At 33.4% G+C, this 21,155-nt stretch overlaps 1 protein-coding gene across 1 annotated transcript in view; it reads left to right on the top strand.

Annotated features, from left to right (window-relative positions):
- Positions 1–21,155, top strand: part of Polr3A (RNA polymerase III subunit A) — an 80,864-nt gene that overhangs the window by 44,721 nt on the left and 14,988 nt on the right. Inside the window, exons 19-22 of the mRNA XM_081770964.1 lie at positions 418–593; positions 15,134–15,251; positions 19,098–19,227; positions 19,640–19,758. Of these exons, the coding sequence (XP_081627090.1) occupies positions 418–593; positions 15,134–15,251; positions 19,098–19,227; positions 19,640–19,758 (543 nt within the window). The remainder of the gene's footprint in view (positions 1–417; positions 594–15,133; positions 15,252–19,097; positions 19,228–19,639; positions 19,759–21,155) is intronic.

Raw genomic sequence — 21,155 nt, 5'->3', positions numbered from 1 at the left:
AATGATTGTATTTCATATTCTATAATAAGTAAAAGGAAATAGTATTTTTTTATTTGGTATAAGAATATATGCGTCTTTTAATTGCTACAAGTAAACAATTCTTGTTTGTGTGAAACTAAATAAAAGTACCTTAACATACTGTTCGCACTGAAGTACTTTTCTAGAATTCAATTTCCAGTCTGACGCTTCAGAGCTTAGCGTTCTAAGTTTGGAGCCTTGCTGCATTGTAAAATAATGTGAAGTTAAGAAGCAATAATAAATGGTAACTTTAATAACTAATTAAGAGGAAAAAGCATAACTAATGTTGTTGTTTCTTGTGTTTTCGTACATATTTTATTATATTTTTTACGTATTTCAAAAGTTATTCTGAACCTCTAATGAGCTAGAATTACATGTGTATTTTTATGCATGTTACAGATCTTTCGTAGAAAGTTGTGCTAGGAGAGTAGCCAAAATTAGGCACAGATTTGGATTGGATGATAAACCAGAACTTTCCCCTGTCGAAAAGCAGCTAGAACGTATTACAGTTAGTCAGTTGGTTGAATTTTTTGATACATGTCGTGAGAAATATATGCGTTCCAGGATAGAACCAGGTAAGACCTGTTAAAAGTATAAGCGATCAATCTTGTATCAAGAAGTAATGTAACGATAGCAGTAGCATTAATTAATAGAAAATGATAATTACATATATATATATATATATATATATATATATATATATATATATATATATATATATATATAATATTGTCTAGATCACATATTTTGACAGTTTTCCTAGTTTTCTTCAGTCTTACCATAGGAATATTGTTTTTGTCTTCGATTGATGTCTGATCAGTAACATTTGTTAATTTGAATATGAATTTGTTTCTACAAATGAAACCAGTTTCTCAAATTTGAAGTGAGATTTGTATCTGTGTATGAGTGGGAAAAAGCGAAAGTTAAACGTAAACATAGCGATAAACATTAAGAGACAAAGCTAGAAAATTCTAATGTTGTTATTTCAAGCAGAATCTTATCTCCTAATACTTTCAGTATACTTGCTTCTAACAGTATTGGACAGCATAGGGACAATATACATTTAGGATCATATATTCTATATATTAAATAAAAATAGTTATTGTCGGTACATTATTTATTTTTAATGTTCTGGTGTTACAGCCTGCTTTTCATCAATCTGTACCATTTAAATAATCATTCGTTTGGATATACATTAACAAACCATTTTGTTATTTTCGTGGGTTGTCAGGGCCTGTATTTTGTAAAACTGTGCCATTAACGCAGATAGTGGTTAGTATGTAGGGCGTTGTTGTTTGTTTACCTTTGTATTAAATAAATACCGATTTGAATTATTACTTATTAGTAATGTAGATTACGGTATTTTAGTAGGGTAAAGTATTATTTATATCTAATAATATTCACTTTTTCAGTTCGTTTGATATTTATAAGAGTAAATGAAGATTGAAATAAACGATATACTATAGGCATGCAGACGGCAACATAAATATTGATAACTGTGAATGAAAGTTAATTATAAATCAAATATATTTCATAAAATTTTGTATAAAAAAAGGAAACTCCACGATAAGTGGCATTGAATAGGGTATTTCAGTACATTGATTAAATCGTCGAGATTTAATATCACGTAGAAAAATAAGAGCTTACCTAGTATCAACGATATTATCATTGGAGGCTGCCATGGTGGACTACGTGAATGGAGATGATAAACAATTTTATATCGAACTATAGTAGTGTAATTGAAGGATAAGAGTAAAAGTTGCTTTCTTTAAATGAGGAAGAAAATTTTGGTATAAAATAATAAAGGATTAAAATTTTATAAATTTACATTTAATAGTATATAGTTAGTAAAATTCCGAGGGAAGCGAGAATACAAGTAGTATTGTGACGTAATGTGAAGTTAAGTTGACGACGAGGATACAAACTGGACAAAATCTCGTTACCTAACCATCTAAATTAATTCCCAAATTGGAAACTAGATGTAACCTATCTAAAATATATATTAAAAGGAACCCTAGATTTGGAGAAATCAATTGGTAATCGTGGATATACAGGTAACTTTCTCGTTTACTAACTAGAGTGGAAAAAAAAGCATGAAAGTGAAGCCATTTTTGGTGATTGAGACTGGTTTAGCATATTTGTGAAATTAACATAAATCAAACATTGAGCTTGGAATGAATCATTCATCCGGAGTATTCATGAGTGATTTCCTCAATAATGAAAGCGATGTGTGAGTAGATTTTCAACAGTTCCGTCACATAAGACCAGGTAAGCTATAAAAGGGGATGTATTCTAAATTGTTCGTGATGCATGCATTAGGCCTATAAATGATACTCTGTGAGTGCTGTGGGCATGCTTTTAGTAGGTCGTTTATCATGTAACTTCCGAAACACATTCAAGCCACAGATGAATCCTTTATGATAGATTAGTTGCCAATTGGGTACTGATAATATCAATATACATTGAATAGTCAAATTTCTTATTCGGTTGAACACAGTGTCATTTAGCTATAATAGCCATTGTATAATAACGAGATAATATGAGCATTTAAAACATCGTCGGTCGTTTACATATCTCATTTGCTACCTTATAATGCTGACTAGTCTGGAACATTTCTATGCTGAGCGTTTATCAACCTGTGTGAATCCTATGACTAATCTTGTTCGATAATTAATTTACATAATAGAAATGTGATTAATATTGAAAAATATATACTTCAATGATGCACCTGTTTCCATTGGCAGTGAGAGTTAAGTCATTTGTGTATTTAGTTAGGTTAGGTTAGGTTAGTTAGATTAGGTAGATTAGGTTAGGTTAGGTAGAATAGGTTAGGCTTTGTGTTTACTGATGTCATGTACATGTTACATTGTATTTAATGAATATATGTGCCAACAATGATGAAAATGAGTAATAAGAGGCTTAGTTGCCAGTAAATGCTAATAATTGTTAAATGTTGAGAAATAAAACTGTATATTTGAGATGAGTTTGAAAGCAGTATGGCTTGCGTATGATATAACAGAATAATTTATGGTGATGAAATAATAATTCTTTATTTACCCTCTTTCTAATTGTGAGATCGGGAATGACTGCCAAAGCTACATTACATGTGTATAACTGAAAGTGCATAAAGAAAATTAGTGGAATAAAACTAACGATAGGAGAAAAAAACTCAGCATAGATTACAATATTTTTTGTCAACAATCCAGACTAGCTGCTTAAGATTTCTCACTACTTTGTTAAATTTCAAAACAAATGAATAAGCATTTGTTCAACTTAAAATAATTTTATTAAATATAAATATGCAATCTATTAATACAAAATTTCATATAATAACTTATACAATAGATCATTGTGTCCAAAGTAGTAAATGGAACAGTGCCAATGGCTATTATGTTGTTCCAGCGGTTTTATTGATACCGTCGCAACTCCATAGAATTCTACTTGTGTTATTTAACTGTTGCTGTTAAAAAAAAAAGGATGCAATAAAATTTAGTGGATTGGAAATTACTTATTTATTTCTATGATTAGCAATAAATGGATTAGTATTTAGATGTTATATAAATGATACAAAGCCAAACATATTTTTTTTTCTTAAAAATCTAAAACCCTCTTGCTCGGAATGGCACCACCGCAAGAATCTGGAACATTCATAACCTGATAGATGTATCAATTCCGTTGTGCCTACTAAATTATTTTCCTCTGTTGATAATCCGTTGAATATCAATACTAATTTGTTCCCAAATTAACCCATATTTATTTATTTATTATATTTGCTATTTTAACAAATTGGCGACAGTTCAGCTTCAGGATTTATTTGATTTACTTAAGTTACTGTTTAAGTAAAAGCAATGAAGTAAATAAGTGACATTGTTGGGGTGTGCATTTCTGGTAAGGGGTTTATTAGAACCGTTAAGGAAGCAAATGAGGTTTATGGTTTTATTGCTAGTTTCTTATCCCCTTTTAGTAGCTTACTTGAGATTGTGTGACGGACAAATATGTGATGAAATAATGTTTTTGGATTTTAGTGTTAGTGATGTTGAACCTAAGATTCATTTATGTTGTAATCGCAAAGAAGCACTAAACTCTGATGGATCTGTAGGGTGTGATAAATGCTGTCAATTCTTTCATGTGACTTGTATAGAGCTGTCAAAGGAAGAAGTTGAATTAATGAAACAAAACGATGGTAAGTGGATGTGTCATGCTTGTATTGCGAGTGCTGAAATAATTGAGAGTTCAAGTGACAGTGCTCAAAGTAGCGAAACAGGTTTAATAACGAATGAAAGTTCTATGGGCTTTGGTCAAAATCATGGTGAGACAAATATGGCTAGAAATAAGAATGCTGAAAAGGATGATGTTAGAGTTGATCAATCTAAGGGTGGATGTGTTCAGAGACCAATACCTGAAATTGAGATTGGTGGGGGACCACTTCTTGAGAGCCTTAAGAATTTGATGGAATCATTCCAACAGAAAATGATTAATTCAGTGAATTCAGTAAACTTGCGTATTGATGAAGTGAAATCAGATATTAAGTCGGTGAAAGCGGAAGTAAATTCAAACATTGACTCGATGAGATCTTCTATTTTAGATTTGGATAAGAAGGTATCAAATGAATTGTTAGCGGTTAAGTCGGAACTTCAATTGGTTAAAACTCAGTGGACTGAAAGTTTGGATGAAGTAAAATCTAGGTGCGCCGAAGAGACCAAATCTGTGACAGAGGATTTAAATAAAACGAAAGAGAACTTATTAAAGATAGAAAAGGAACTGAAGGATAATATAGGGTCAGTATCAGAAAATGTGGAAACTAAAATAGGCTTGTTGACAGTTGACTTCTATAATTTGAAAGTAGATGTAAGTAATGTTAGAGAAACCTGTAAGATGAATTCAGATCGAATTAGAGATGAATGTAACCAATTGAAGGAGGCAAATGAGAGAATTATGAATAAGGTTAAACTCCTAGAGCAGGATACAATTAGCACAATAAGAAAAAACTCGGAAATGTGTATTGAAAGAGAAAGAAAGGTTGATAGGCTAGTGGAACAAAAGTTACGGGAAGTACATGAACGATTGGAAAACTGTATTAAGGATAATGTTAATCAATTAGATAAAAAGGTTGAGAAATTTTTATCACGTCAGGGTAGTCAGGAAAATCGAAATATATTATTTGATAGAGATGCTCCATCTAGTAGTAAAGATATAACTTCACAATTAGTGCCTATAATTAGTGATAAATTAATAAAAGAAAAAGAGAAAGATAATGAATGTAAAACTCGTTTAAAAGAATTTAAGAGAGGGTCAGATGATGAAAGTAGCATATCGTCTTCAGCATCTACTTCGGATCGGAATGAAAATATTTCTGATAGCGTTTTGTGCAGTAATAATCCAAGTAGGAGTCGTAGTCGAAATCGTAGGATGAGAGTGAATCAATGTTTAACCAGGAGGAAGAATGTCAACTCAAATCGTAAGAGTAAAGATAGACGAATTCATAGAGGAATTCGAGAAATTAGTACCGATGAAAATAGTTCGTATAATAGTGTTCCGGTTGGTCGATATGGAGATTACATGCGAAATTTACATCATTTCCCCAAGTTTGATGGGAAAACTACAGGGTCCGCTAGGATTTTCATAGATGACCTATTACAAACCATGAATATGTATAAACTTCGGGAAAAAGACAAGAGGTATATCGTATCTCGGTGCTTGGAGAAATCGGCAAAAACGTGGTATCGGAGTATTGAGAATCGAATTAAGAGTTTTAGGGATTTTCTAAAACTTTTTAAACTTCAATACATATCTCCGCAGGTAGAAAGAGCCCAAAAGCGTCGCCTTTACTCACTTAGATATGACAGGTCCAAATTCTCTTCGCTGTCCGAGTTTGTTTGGGATATCATAGATACATATCATTCTGTGGTGAGTTCTCCGTCGGACCAGGAACTAAAAGATCTAATTCTGGATTGTTTGCCCGCAGAGGAGGCAAAGATATTTAAGCTGGGGACGGTTAATACTGTTCAGGAATTGACTTTGAGACTGGAGGACATGGAGGGACATCCTTCCAATTTGGAAAGGCAACATTTCAATTATTCAAATTGTCCAATAAAAAAACCCACTATCAGACAAACGGGAATTGAAAGAAACAAGAAATTTAAAACTGACAATGCAGTACAAACAGAACCTGTAATGACAGATAAGAAATTTGGTAAAGATAATTTTAAGAGTAATAATAGGAAAAATTTTGGGCAGAATAAAAATCGTAATTTTCCGAACCGTAATAATTGGAATGGGAATAACAGGTTTGGTTTTACTAGTGTGAATAAAAATACTGCTCCGAATGGTGGACCCACTCCAGTTTCAGTGGCAGGTTATAGTGCGATTCCGCCACCATACTTACCTCAAAATATGTATGGAATTAAACCATCTTATGGTCCTTATCCTACTATTACGATGTATAATCCATCATTACCGGTACCTGTCATCACAACAGTAACTTCTGCATTAAATCCTCCGTATCCAGCGGTAGGTGTTAACACGGGTAATTCAAGCTGCTCGACGGCTGGGAATAATATGAGGGCGGAAAACATGATCAGCAGTCGCCCTTAGGGGAGGATGGCGTCTGCTTATCGGAACTTCTCTCCCCACAAAAAGAAAATATCTCAGATGAACAACATTCAAAATTTGAGGATGATTCGTTGAAATTTATTACTTGCTTTGTGTTAAGAGATGAAGGGGAAAATGATAATATTAATTTTGAAGTCTTTCCATCACCAACATTAGATTGTGAAGTAGGGGGGATGCATTTAAATTGTATCCTGGATACTGGAGCAGAATTAAATCTTTTAAATTATAAAACATGGGTAACTTTGCAAGCTTCCTTTCCGTCAGCTAAGCTTAAACCAGTGTCCAGAATTCAATTGAGTGCATTCGCAGGTAAAGACAATTTTCTAGTTAAAGGATCGATAGAATTAACTTTAAATATTCAAGGACATCTATTTAATATTCCTGTCTTCGTGGTAAAAGATATGAAAGCGGATTTACTACTAGGATCACCGTTTTTTATGCAGTTTAATGTAATTCTAGATAGTAAAAATAGACAATTGATGATGACAACTGAACAACAAGAAACAGTAATTTTAGACATATCTTATCCAAAAATATTGTTAGTACAGTTAACCCATAAATACAGTGAACCGTTATATGATTGTAATATATCGTCTACAGAGAATGAATACAGTAACTGTTCGCTATATGCAGAAAAAAATTTATTGTCCCAGGAATTTAAGAATTATGGTGAAATCTCCGAAACTGAATTAAGAAATTATATTCAGGAACGTGAAGATTTAGATTTTGAAACTAAAACTAAATTATTGCAGTTACTAATTAAATATAAAAGATTATTTTGCGAGTACCCAAAACCAATTAAATGTAAACCTTACAAAATTGAACTAAGTGATAATGAACCGGTCATTGGAAAAATTTATCCGATACCCCAAGCAATGCAGTCAGAGTTTGAATGTGAAATTAAGAAATGGTTACAGTTAGGGATCGCTAAAGAGAGTCCTAGCAGCTACCGGAATCCAATACACTGTGTGAGAAAATCGTCAGGAGGCGTGAGGCCTGTGATCGATTTGAGGCTGCTAAATAACAAAGTTATCTCACCAAAAATACAGGTAGAAGCGATTGGTGAAATACTCACCCGAATTTCTGGTGCAAAGATCTTCAGCTCAATGGATGCTACTATGGGCTATTATGGAGTTCGACTTGATCCAGAATCTTATAAGTGTACCAGTTTTATTTATTTAGGCCGACAGTATGTTCTATGTGTTTTACCTATGGGGTTAAAATCTAGTCCGAGCGTTTTCCAAAATATAATGAACTCATATTTTGGACTGGACACTAGACACTTTGTAGTAATATACCTTGATGACGTGTTATGTTTTAGTCAGAATGTAGCTGATCATTTTATTCATTTGGAAGAAGTATTCAAAATTTTGGAATTGGGTAATTTCGCGTTAAACTTTAAGAAATGCAAATTCTTTCAAAAGGAAATTTTATTTTTAGGCCATGTCATAAATGGAATCGAAATAAAACCGAATCCAAAACAGAATGAAGTCATTAAAAATTTTCCATTACCCACTACTAAAAAGAGACTTAGGTCTTTTCTTGGTTTATTGTCATGGAGGCGTAAATTTATCCCAAATTTTGCCGCATTGACATCGCCTTTATTTAATCTTCTAAAGAAAACCAATAAATTTACTTTGACTCCCGAAATTATAGACTTATTCCAGCAGTTGCGCATCTTAATAAGTGAACCTCCAGCCTTAAGTCAACCGGATTTCGATAAAAATTTTCATTTATTCTCGGACGCTAGCTTACAAAATTTGGCAGGTTATTTAGCACAATACAATGATACAGGGGAATTATTAGTTATTGAATATGCTAGCAGGAAATTAAAATTATATGAAGCATCTTACTCAGTGTTTCAATTAGAATTATTGGCAGTTTTGTTCTTGTGTGAAAGATTTTCATATTATATTCTAGGTCGAAGAGTTACAGTTCACTGTGACAATAGTGCAGTTACATTTGCGTTCACTTTGCAAAATTTAGACCCAAGAACAACAAAAATTTTGTTAAAACTTCAACGATTTGACTTAAAATTTGAACACATAAAAGGAAAGGACAATGAAATAGCCGATATATTAAGTAGACATACTCCAGAAAGTAATGACGACTTAACTGAATATCATATAAATTTTGTTTCATATGATTCCAAAAATTGGGTTGATTATCATGAATTGGAAACTTTACAATCTTCGGATCCATATTGTAGACAATTACAACAAAAACTAAATATCACTCCCGATAACGAGAATATAAAATTGATACAGAATTTAATCTTTGTGAGAAGATCTAAACTACAACCTTGGTTATTAGTAATTCCTGTTGACTTAGTAAACAAAGTAATAGCAAATATTCATAACACAGGGCACTTTGGAGTAAATAAGTGTATAAAATTTGCGCGTTCTCTATTTTTTTGGCGAAAACAGAAACAAACATTCACACGATACATTAAAAACTGTGAATTGTGTGCGCGTACAAAATTTTCTAATCAAATCCTGGCGCGAGAAGATCTTCACATAGAGGCAGAGAGGCCACACCAAAAGTTATGTGTCGATATTGTAGGGAAACTCCCTTGCAGTTTCGGATACTATTTTGTTTTATCCGTTATTGATGTTTATAGTCGATTTGTATGTTACCTTCCACTTAAAACGGCGACAGTCGCAGAAATCATTAGAGTCTTAGACAAAGATTATTTCTATCTTCTTCCATATCCGAGTCACATTGTTTCGGATAAAGGTCCACAATTTCTCTCGGAGAAATGGAAGAACTATTGCATCGAGCATAATATCAAACATATCTTGACTACTCCGTATAACCCGAAAGGAAACGGGATTGTGGAACGATCACATCGCGAGTTAAACCGAATAATACGATTAATGTGTCATAACAACCATACAAAGTGGAAGGAGGTGTTGAAAACTGCACAGGATCTTCTCAACTATTCTTACAACAGTAGTATAAACAACACGCCTGCTGATATCTTCATTTCATTTTCGGCTACTTGTAAATTTAGAGAAAATTTTCCCTGGCCATTAGAATTGCAAACTGCAGAAGATTCAAAAAGGTATATTCAGGTACTCCCCAGATTGCTAACAAAAAGAAAACGAAAAATACAATTAAAATTAACTAAACCTGTAAAAATTAAAAAAGGAGACTTGGTGATGGTAAGAACTCATTTCCTCTCTGATGCATATAGAAAAATTACACACAAATATATGCCAGTTTATAGTGGCCCATATATGGTAACGGAGATGAGAAAAAACTATGTTGTATTGAAAGATTTGAATGGGAAAGAAGTTCCGAGTCAAAATTTGTCTAATATAAAATTATTTGATTGTTCCGAAGAGAAAAGAGAAGAATTATTAAGAAATTTTAAGTAATCGAAAAATAATTACTAATTCTTTTAGAATTAATAATTATTTTTTTCTTCAGCCGCCGGGAAAAATGTTACAGCCTGCTTTTCATCAATCTGTACCATTTAAATAATCATTCGTTTGGATATACATTAACAAACCATTTTGTTATTTTCGTGGGTTGTCAGGGCCTGTATTTTGTAAAACTGTGCCATTAACGCAGATAGTGGTTAGTATGTAGGGCGTTGTTGTTTGTTTACCTTTGTATTAAATAAATACCGATTTGAATTATTACTTATTAGTAATGTAGATTACGGTATTTTAGTAGGGTAAAGTATTATTTATATCTAATAATATTCACTTTTTCAGTTCGTTTGATATTTATAAGAGTAAATGAAGATTGAAATAAACGATATACTATAGGCATGCAGACGGCAACATAAATATTGATAACTGTGAATGAAAGTTAATTATAAATCAAATATATTTCATAAAATTTTGTATAAAAAAAGGAAACTCCACGATAAGTGGCATTGAATAGGGTATTTCAGTACATTGATTAAATCGTCGAGATTTAATATCACGTAGAAAAATAAGAGCTTACCTAGTATCAACGATATTATCATTGGAGGCTGCCATGGTGGACTACGTGAATGGAGATGATAAACAATTTTATATCGAACTATAGTAGTGTAATTGAAGGATAAGAGTAAAAGTTGCTTTCTTTAAATGAGGAAGAAAATTTTGGTATAAAATAATAAAGGATTAAAATTTTATAAATTTACATTTAATAGTATATAGTTAGTAAAATTCCGAGGGAAGCGAGAATACAAGTAGTATTGTGACATATTGTGAGTATTGGGACAAAATCTCGTTACCTAACCATCTAAATTAATTCCCAAATTGGAAACTAGATGTAACCTATCTAAAATATATATTAAAAGGAACCCTAGATTTGGAGAAATCAATTGGTAATCGTGGATATACAGGTAACTTTCTCGTTTACTAACTAGAGTGGAAAAAAAAGCATGAAAGTGAAGCCATTTTTGGTGATTGAGACTGGTTTAGCATATTTGTGAAATTAACATAAATCAAACATTGAGCTTGGAATGAATCATTCATCCGGAGTATTCATGAGTGATTTCCTCAATAATGAAAGCGATGTGTGAGTAGATTTTCAACAGTTCCGTCACATAAGACCAGGTAAGCTATAAAAGGGGATGTATTCTAAATTGTTCGTGATGCATGCATTAGGCCTATAAATGATACTCTGTGAGTGCTGTGGGCATGCTTTTAGTAGGTCGTTTATCATGTAACTTCCGAAACACATTCAAGCCACAGATGAATCCTTTATGATAGATTAGTTGCCAATTGGGTACTGATAATATCAATATACATTGAATAGTCAAATTTCTTATTCGGTTGAACACAGTGTCATTTAGCTATAATAGCCATTGTATAATAACGAGATAATATGAGCATTTAAAACATCGTCGGTCGTTTACATATCTCATTTGCTACCTTATAATGCTGACTAGTCTGGAACATTTCTATGCTGAGCGTTTATCAACCTGTGTGAATCCTATGACTAATCTTGTTCGATAATTAATTTACATAATAGAAATGTGATTAATATTGAAAAATATATACTTCAATGATGCACCTGTTTCCATTGGCAGTGAGAGTTAAGTCATTTGTGTATTTAGTTAGGTTAGGTTAGTTAGATTAGGTAGATTAGGTTAGGTTAGGTAGAATAGGTTAGGCTTTGTGTTTACTGATGTCATGTACATGTTACATTGTATTTAATGAATATATGTGCCAACAATGATGAAAATGAGTAATAAGAGGCTTAGTTGCCAGTAAATGCTAATAATTGTTAAATGTTGAGAAATAAAACTGTATATTTGAGATGAGTTTGAAAGCAGTATGGCTTGCGTATGATATAACAGAATAATTTATGGTGATGAAATAATAATTCTTTATTTTCCCTCTTTCTAATTGTGAGATCGGGAATGACTGCCAAAGCTACATTACATGTGTATAACTGAAAGTGCATAAAGAAAATTAGTGGAATAAAACTAACGATAGGAGAAAAAAAAACTCAGCATAGATTACAATATTTTTTGTCAACAATCCAGACTAGCTGCTTAAGATTTCTCACTACTTTGTTAAATTTCAAAACAAATGAATAAGCATTTGTTCAACTTAAAATAATTTTATTAAATATAAATATGCAATCTATTAATACAAAATTTCATATAATAACTTATACAATAGATCATTGTGTCCAAAGTAGTAAATGGAACAGTGCCAATGGCTATTATGTTGTTCCAGCGGTTTTATTGATACCGTCGCAACTCCATAGAATTCTACTTGTGTTATTTAACTGTTGCTGTTAAAAAAAAAGGATGCAATAAAATTTAGTGGATTGGAAATTACTTATTTATTTCTATGATTAGCAATAAATGGATTAGTATTTAGATGTTATATAAATGATACAAAGCCAAACATATTTTTTTTTCTTAAAAATCTAAAACCCTCTTGCTCGGAATGGCACCACCGCAAGAATCTGGAACATTCATAACCTGATAGATGTATCAATTCCGTTGTGCCTACTAAATTATTTTCCTCTGTTGATAATCCGTTGAATATCAATACTAATTTGTTCCCAAATTAACCCATATTTATTTATTTATTATATTTGCTATTTTAACACTGGTACATTTTTGTTTCCTTAACTTACTGGAAACGTCGTTTGGCAGGTTTCCTCAGAAAAAAGGCACTAAACTGGTACTGTTTACGTTCTTCTAACTGCTTCTTGGTATACAGTGAAAATTATACTTCCACTTTAAAACACAACTTCAGAAATTATAAAGAAGTACGATATAGGATACTTAAGAACCAGAAATTTAAAGGACTGAAAATCATCCGGCAGTAAATAAAACAATAATGCATCCATAGTTAATAACTATTTTATTATTTAATGACAATGTAATTCATTATTTTTCTTTTTTAAACCACTCAGTTAATTGTTTTCCACTCGGTCATTCGTAAATATGTATTCTGAATCATTTTATTTTCTTGTAATAGCTACCTGAAGAATAAATGAAACTGTACAAACAAATAAAGGAATTACATTAACTTCAAATGCAGTTAAATATGAATTCCTCTTTGGAAATGTATTTAAGGTGATAAATACCCATGATGGTGATCGTGTTTTTTGTCCTTGTGCAGCACAGGACTAACTTTAAAGTCAGTCTAAACTATTCGTACTCCTGGCAGATTTTGAGTGTTCGGAAGCATCGAAAGCATGTGCTTTAAATGTGAGGCTGGTTGAAGTCTTATGTACTAACAGACAATTAATAATTGTTCCACTAAGAAAACTTCTAAACGGATTTAATTTTAATAGTATTAAATCCATTTTCAATTGTGACTATAGAAGCGAAATAGTAAAATACCAAAAGCTCAATTTCACAGATACGTATATGGCAAGAAAAGTTATTATTTCAAACACATCACCTGGTCATTATGCTGCATGGAGTAAAGGAAGAAAGGAAAAAAAGAAAGAAAATGCAATAACTATTTTACTGTATATTGAGTTACATATTATTTTACACTTGTTTAAATATTTTGGTTTATACAGAGGTTGTTCAGCGTACGTTTGGCCGATTTCGTTCCTTCCCTCTCCCGGGCAGAATGGACTCACCCGACCTGGCTCGTGGCGTCCTGCAGTGTTGTGCAGTGACTCCCTGGGAACGGAGTTGTTTTTCCGCGCGGACGACAATAACGCACAAAACAGGACTATTGTTGTGAGTGTTGTATTAAATTTGTTTCCAAGTGTGTGGGTTTCCGCTCTGTGACCAAAATGCCGCCCAAACCAAGCCGGTTTTGGGAGGGCTATGTTGTGGCTCTTTATGACGCCCACTTTAGTGTTTCTGTCATTAGAAAACAGTGCAAGAAGAATGGTCGCAACATCAGTTTAAGTGGAATAAAAAATGTTATTAAAAAGTACAAGGGCAACGAAGCTCCACCATTTGAATCACCAACGAAGTTGCCTAGGAAGTGGGAATGCACTAAGGCCACCTCCACCATCCAGAGCAAACTTCGCAAATTGGCAATGTAAGAAAATCCGCCAACACAAAGGTGTATGGCTAATCGTCTTGACGTGTCTTTGGGGACTGAGCCAGATGTTACACCATCAACTCAAGCTGGAAAAAGTCATGAAAGCTCGCGGCCATCTTCTCACGGATGCCCACCAAAAGGAACGAAAGTGTAACGCCCGGAAGCTGTAGGAACGGAATCTGGCAAAACAAAGGTGGATGTACGTCGTAACGCTCGATGAAGCATGGATTTACCTTTTCGACTGCGGCAAACCGAGAGCTATCATGTACCGAGAGAAAGGCGTTAAGAACTTCAGAAGGTGGGTCCGTGTCTGTAAAGAATCCTTCCCAAAAGGGTTCATGGTCGTTACTGGCTACTGTTACCGAGGTAAACTGAAGATTCGTAGGGTGGCGAAGAACTGCAAAATAAATTCGCAGTATTTTCAGGAGCAGATCATGCGGCCGACCTACGAGCATGAGATTCCAACAATGTACGGAAATGTCGCCAATCTGGTGCGCATTCACATGGACAAGGCCTCATCACATACCTCACGATCGTCCCTCGCATTCTACAGGGAGATGGAGGAGGCAAGTGGTATACAGGTGATACATTTCAATGAGGTGCCTGTTAAATTTCCAGATGCAAGTCCTATGGACTATTGTGGATTTGGATTGCTGAAGCGGGCTTTGGGAAAACGGCGTGTGACAACTGTGGAAGGATTTTGGAAAGCTGTGCAAAGGGAATGGGACAAGATTTCCCTCCCAGTTTTTCAGAGAAGCCTGTTACAGTGGAAATTACACTGTCGGGCTATTGTTAGGAACCAAGGGAAATACATCGAGCACTTACGGACCTGGCGCCATGGATTCTTCTAAATTTTTAGGTAAGTCGAAATTTTCCAAATGTAGACTGAACAACCTCTGTAGTTGGGCATACCTTGAGAAATTATTCACATGCATATATATATATATATATATATATATATATATATATATATATATATACACTTCTCGCACACAATATTCACAATTGCATGTGTATATATTTTAAAGGTACAGCAGTTGGAGCACTTTCTGCTCAAAGTATTGGCGAGCCTGGCACTCAGATGACTTTAAAAACATTTCACTTTGCTGGTGTAGCATCAATGAATATCACTCTTGGAGTACCAAGGTAAGATATTTTGATAGTGACAAGATTCATACTAGTACAATTCGACGACAGTTTGTAGACTTCTTCTTCTCTTTTAACATATCTTTTTATTATAAAAAGAAATTCACGATGTATTCAGCGAACATCACAGATGACTTCATCTATTGTAATAAGGCAAAATTTTCCTCTTTATATAACTAAGTGGGGTAGTCATGAAATAGTATCAGTATGAATTGTACTCATGCTTGTTTTATAACTTTTGTCAGGCGAAATTCCACCAGAGTCAGAAAGAAGTACGTTAACCAACTAAGTAGTTTTCTCATCTCGCAAAGAAATTTAATAGTCCATTAGACATACCTTTGTACATCACAAATTTCTGTTTTTAATGTATCGCTAAGGACCTTAGACTTGCCTTTTAATCGCGAAGATTTTTATTCTTAATCATCTTAATGTATCATTTCGATCAGCGCTGTGGTCGTGTTCGCCAACACGTCCATCTTTTTCACTAAATGTATCATTCCAGCGATGATCTAAATGATACATTAAGAATAAAAATCTCCGAGGTTCAAAAGTAGGCTTACTGTACTTAGTGATATGTATCCTATAGCTTCAATCGGTAATTACAAAAAATCCAACTATGTGTTGATGGAGTATTAACGTACTAAGTTACTGTTATATTCCAGCCAAGTGTAAAGGAGTCAGAAACTTAGCTTTAACGAATATTCTTAATTATTTAAAATGTACATCACTCTTCTTAAATTGAAAACTAACGATTAGAATTTGTCATGAAAACAATGCGTAGCTGAGTAAAAGTACAGTTACATGATAAATCAGAAAGGCGAAATGGGCCGTGGTGGCTTAGTGGTAGAGCGTTCACCTCTGGTGCATGGGGTCTCGGGTTCAAACCCTGCTCTCGCCAAGTGAACTTTGTAGTGGACAAACACCGTGTGCGTGGGTTTCCTCGGGGTTCTCCCGTTTCCTCCCACTTTCTTCATTCCACCATTTCATTAATTTCTCATCATCACCGTCTCCTTTAGCCTTGCCGGCATAACTGTGAAAAACTCAAAATTTCATTCATTTCAGAAAGGCGAAATTTGAAATTCAATTTCCTTTTTCTACTTAATAGTGCAGGTTAATGCAAGACTTTTCTCCATCTTTTCTCCACTTTTCTCCTCTCTTGGACAAAGTACTATCAAAAGTTACTTTTGGCACAAATTACAAAATAATATTTTTGTAAGATTTATAATAAGCGTACTACAGTGAAAATAATATTTTTTATACCTACCGTTAAAATCTCATTTAGATTGTGTAATTCACCGAATTTTTGTTGTTCACTTAGAACTTTTGACCCTACTTTGGTAGAAAATTCAGTGTGTTTTAAATAGGAGTTGAAAGATAGCTTTAGAAATAGTATCTTTCTTTATACATTTTGAAATAGAAAATGCGTTTGTGAGTAGCAACCAGTTTCATTTCCTTTAGACAAAATTTGTATTGTTTTCGTAGATATTTTCATCAATCACTAAAACGTATTCGATGTATTTTTCTTGTTAATCAGTGCAAAATAATAACAAAACTTATTATTTTACTATTTTGATGCTATTAGCTGTCAGGATGAATCTAAAGTTGAGATATAATATACCGCACTCCATTACATATATGGTACAGAATTATTATATGAGTTGATTTAACGCTCATGCGCTGTTGAAAGATGCCCCGATGTGGTTTATTGACTGTAATATACACACTGTAAATCTTAGCAGACATTCACTAGTATACTAGTAGGACTGTACGGTGAGAAATCGAACTAAAACGTTTTCGGAGTGGATTATTGACGTAGCTCAACTCAACACCAGGAGTGACATCGTAGTAAAAGGTCAAACTATAAATTCCCAGATAGTAGACACTCTAAAGGAGAACAGCTGTGAGCTGCATGTCGTAATGCTATTCTACAATTCTTGCTCCCTCACAAGAAATATGTTTCCGTGTTGAAGAAGGGTGCCATTAACGAAGCTACAGCTAATTTCATGCAATATCTTTCACTATTTCGCAAATTTTGCATCGTGCTAAGATGAAAAGATGATAAGATGAAGTACCACCAAAGGGTGTTGTGTATCGATGTTAAATCTCGAAAGAAAAGAAAATGCGGTCGCAAGCGCGAAGATTATTCAACTAAACTAAAAAAAATCAGACATTACGTTTCACAACTGTTAACAGTCCAATATCTGACTTATGCTAATGAAATGCCATTAATAACTTTCTGTATTTCAAAGAAGGCAAAACTATCAAAAAAGTTTTATTCACTACTAACAGAAGTGCACATCTTCGCACAAATTAAACAGTATGCAAACGAATTAAACAGTATGCAATCTGCAGAACACTAGAGCAGTTTGGGTTGTCTAACTTGAGGAGTTGCTGAGATTATACTTTCTGAACCTCCAGAACGTGTGACTTCGCCCCTTCCTCACCCAATGTTTCTCGAGTCGAAAATCGAAAAACGGCTTCATACGCGATTAGATCTGGTGAAGATCTATCTTTGTGCAAAATTTAGTGGCTCTAGGAAAGCCCTTTATTTTACGGAAATCTGATAAGACATGTACACATGTATAGGGGTTGAACAAAAAAATCTAAAACGTTTGCAAAAGTGTGAAAATCATACCTAGTATGGTGTAGGAGCCTCCTTTTGCGTCCAAAAACAGCTTGGATTCGACGTGGAATGGACGTATACAGCTCCTGTCTCGTGGTGCGTGTAATTTTGTACCATTGTTCCTCCAAAACATGCTCTAGTTCCTTAAGGGATGCTGGTGGAGAGTAATGAGACCGAACACGCCTTTCTAACTCAGACCACAATGGCTCAATGGTTCTTTTTTTTTTTTTTTTACCCCCCCCCCCCTGTATATGTTAATATAGAATTTTATTCAACAGGACAATGTGGAACCCATTGTTTCGATGATGATCCAGCGATTGTACTTTTATTGAGAAAATATGGATAACATATTGTCTTCAAGCGGCTTCCTCCCAACAGCTCTGTCTTTAATGTGCCGTGATTTTTCAATGGTATCCAATCCTTGTAACATCAAAAGAGTCCAAGAGCGTTTCGTTAACTGACTGTATTATCCAAGCATTTAACGAAATTTGCATGGATAATACGGATAATGTTGTCGTCATCTTACTGAAATATATGGTGTGCTGTATGATGCAACAAGGAAGTAAATCATTAGATATCCGATATGATGGACAAGCTACTGTGCCAAGGTGCATTGCCTAAAATTGTCCGATTGAAATCTGAAGCTATAGAGGCAATGCAAAATCACTGGCTTATCACTTAATAGAGCAGATGTTTAATAGAAATATAGCATTATATATATATATATAATGTATAAGATATTTTGGAACAAAAGAGTTACTACTATATTCCAGAGCAGAATGCAATATTTCTGTACCACGTTTCAGAACAGACTTAGTGGTTGAAATCTATACATAAATGTATAAGTGTCTGTCTATAAAATGTAACATTTCAATAAAAGTTTCAGAAGGGAGGGAGTATTCAATATAGCATTTTATAGCATATGATTGAAAATTATTTTCCCTATTAATAAATATGGTTTTCTAACAAAATGTCTACAAAAAGTATGTATTAATTCTTGCTTAGATATTGACATGTATTTCATCTTGCATAAGTGTCTGTCTATAAAATGTAACATTTCTATACATAAAAGTTTCAGAAGGGAGGGAGTATTCAATATAACATTTTATAGCACACGATTGAAAATTATTTTCCTTATTAATAAATATAGTTTTCTAACAAAATGTCTACGGAAAGTATGTATTAATTCTTGCTTAGATATTGACATGTATTTCATCTTGCAGAATAAAGGAGATTATCAACGCTTCTAAGACTATAAGCACACCCATCATTACAGCACATTTAGAGGATGAATCAGATCCAGAGTTCGCTAGAAGAGTAAAAGGAAGAATAGAAAAAACTACATTGGGAGAGGTAATACACTATTTGCTCATGAGTTTTGTATAATGCTAAAAATATTTGCAGTATTAAAAGTACTTAATACTGCAAATTGTATCAGGACATATAATTTTAAATTGGACTGTACAACAAATATAATTATGTAAAAACAGTTACTGTAATTTTATATATAATGAACGTCGAATCTATTTAAGGCCCCAACGTAAAACGACAAGATGCTGTGAAAACCGACGCTAATTTATATCTTATTTCTCGTTTTACAAATAATATTGTAAATGTTTTAAAGTATATGTAAATAGACTATCAGTTGAAAAGTGTTTATCGTTTGAAATAATTCTTAAAAGATTAGTTTTGCTAATAATTTACACAATTTTTTCCACATTTGAATTTATAAGTGCAGAAACACAGTTTTCATTTTCATTCATAGGTGTCTGCTTACATAGAAGAAGTATTTCTACCAGACGACTGTTTTCTATTAATCAAGCTCGATGTTGATAGAATTCGTTTGCTGAAGTTAGAAGTGAACGCTGATTCTATCAGATACTGGTAAGGAATAAAAATGTTGGTTTAAGGTCCATTGAATAAATATAGCTTAATTAAGAATCCACCTTATACAGAAATCTGATCTTCAAATGTTTGCTGATGGTAAATAATTTTTTTTATAATATACTGTATATAGTAGATCCAAAATTATTACGCGTAGGAATAAAACTGTCCAATACAAGTACAATTTTCTGTAACCTACGGGCAATGGGAATTTCTGTTAATGCTGTTGTATCAATCAGAGTATTCAGAACATTCTTTTGCGCGAAATAAATTGTGCTAGTAGTGTTTTCTTTTCTTTTTCCTATTTATCAAACACTCCTCTTTCTCTGTTTCTGCTGCAGAAAAGTATATTTTGTGACTTTTTCCAGAATGTTTGCTGTCAATGACAAAATAACTTGGCTTATCACAATTTTACATTTTAATTGTAGTGTTTCTCTTCACAACACTGTATTTGTAAAACATTTGTCTACGTAATTTAAGCATTCAGACTTATCGTATCATATAATACTCATAAATTATATAAAGGTAATAAAATATAAAAATAATAAATATATAATGTAGTAGTTTTGTTAAATTCTGATACTTCTTTGTGGGTAAAATCAACTTGTCGGATTTTCGTTCTAATGCTTAAACCATTGCTAAGATAATAAAATGGTGGAAGATAAGAGAACAAAAAGGATGGAAAATCACAAACTGTATAATTGAGATATTCCGGGTAGTAAGGGCGTGTTTAACAAAAGTTACATTCAATCTAAACACTTGGAAATTACATTTGAGGTTTAATTTCGGAAATTGTTCAAGTAGTGGGACATCCAATTCCCGTGCCTATGAGTATAATTTGTGGAAGTTGTTCGTCTTTCCCTTAGAAAATACAGTTTCAAAATAAATGGACGATTATTTCGATCATTCTGAGTATAAAAATCTTCCTTAAGTTCGCTCGTACTACACGGAACACCTAAATGTTCTCCCTAGATATCTACTTTCTCGTTAAGAACTTAAATATCCTTGCTTATTAGCCATATGCTTCACATTTTAAGAATTTGATTAAAAAAAATGACACGTTGATTTTACCCACAAGACACATAATAGTCTCCAAAGTTAAGTACTGATTTTTATTTTTATTTTTTTTAACATAAGTAATAAACAATAAGGAAAATATTGTGTACAATAGATAATATGTACTTGAGATATTCTAACTACCACGCTTGGTACAGCGACGGCGCTGAAAGTTTTGGTTGCTCTATTGAAGTTTAACGTCTCGTTTCAGTTCCGAGGGTATTCAAGCCGGAACCCGTTATTTATAAAGTGAAATTCAAAACACTACTCTTGTTTGTATCCGAGGCATTTACCCCACCGAGATGCACACCACACGCACAGAAAAGACAGGCGGTGGCCAC

The sequence above is a fragment of the Thermobia domestica genome, chromosome 1 (genome assembly GCF_964235325.1).
Source record: "Thermobia domestica chromosome 1, izTheDome1.hap1.1, whole genome shotgun sequence".
In the NCBI taxonomy this organism is placed as follows: domain Eukaryota; kingdom Metazoa; phylum Arthropoda; class Insecta; order Zygentoma; family Lepismatidae; genus Thermobia; species Thermobia domestica.
The sequence above is the reverse complement of the archived record's forward strand: the minus strand, read 5'-3'. Positions and strand labels throughout refer to the sequence as shown.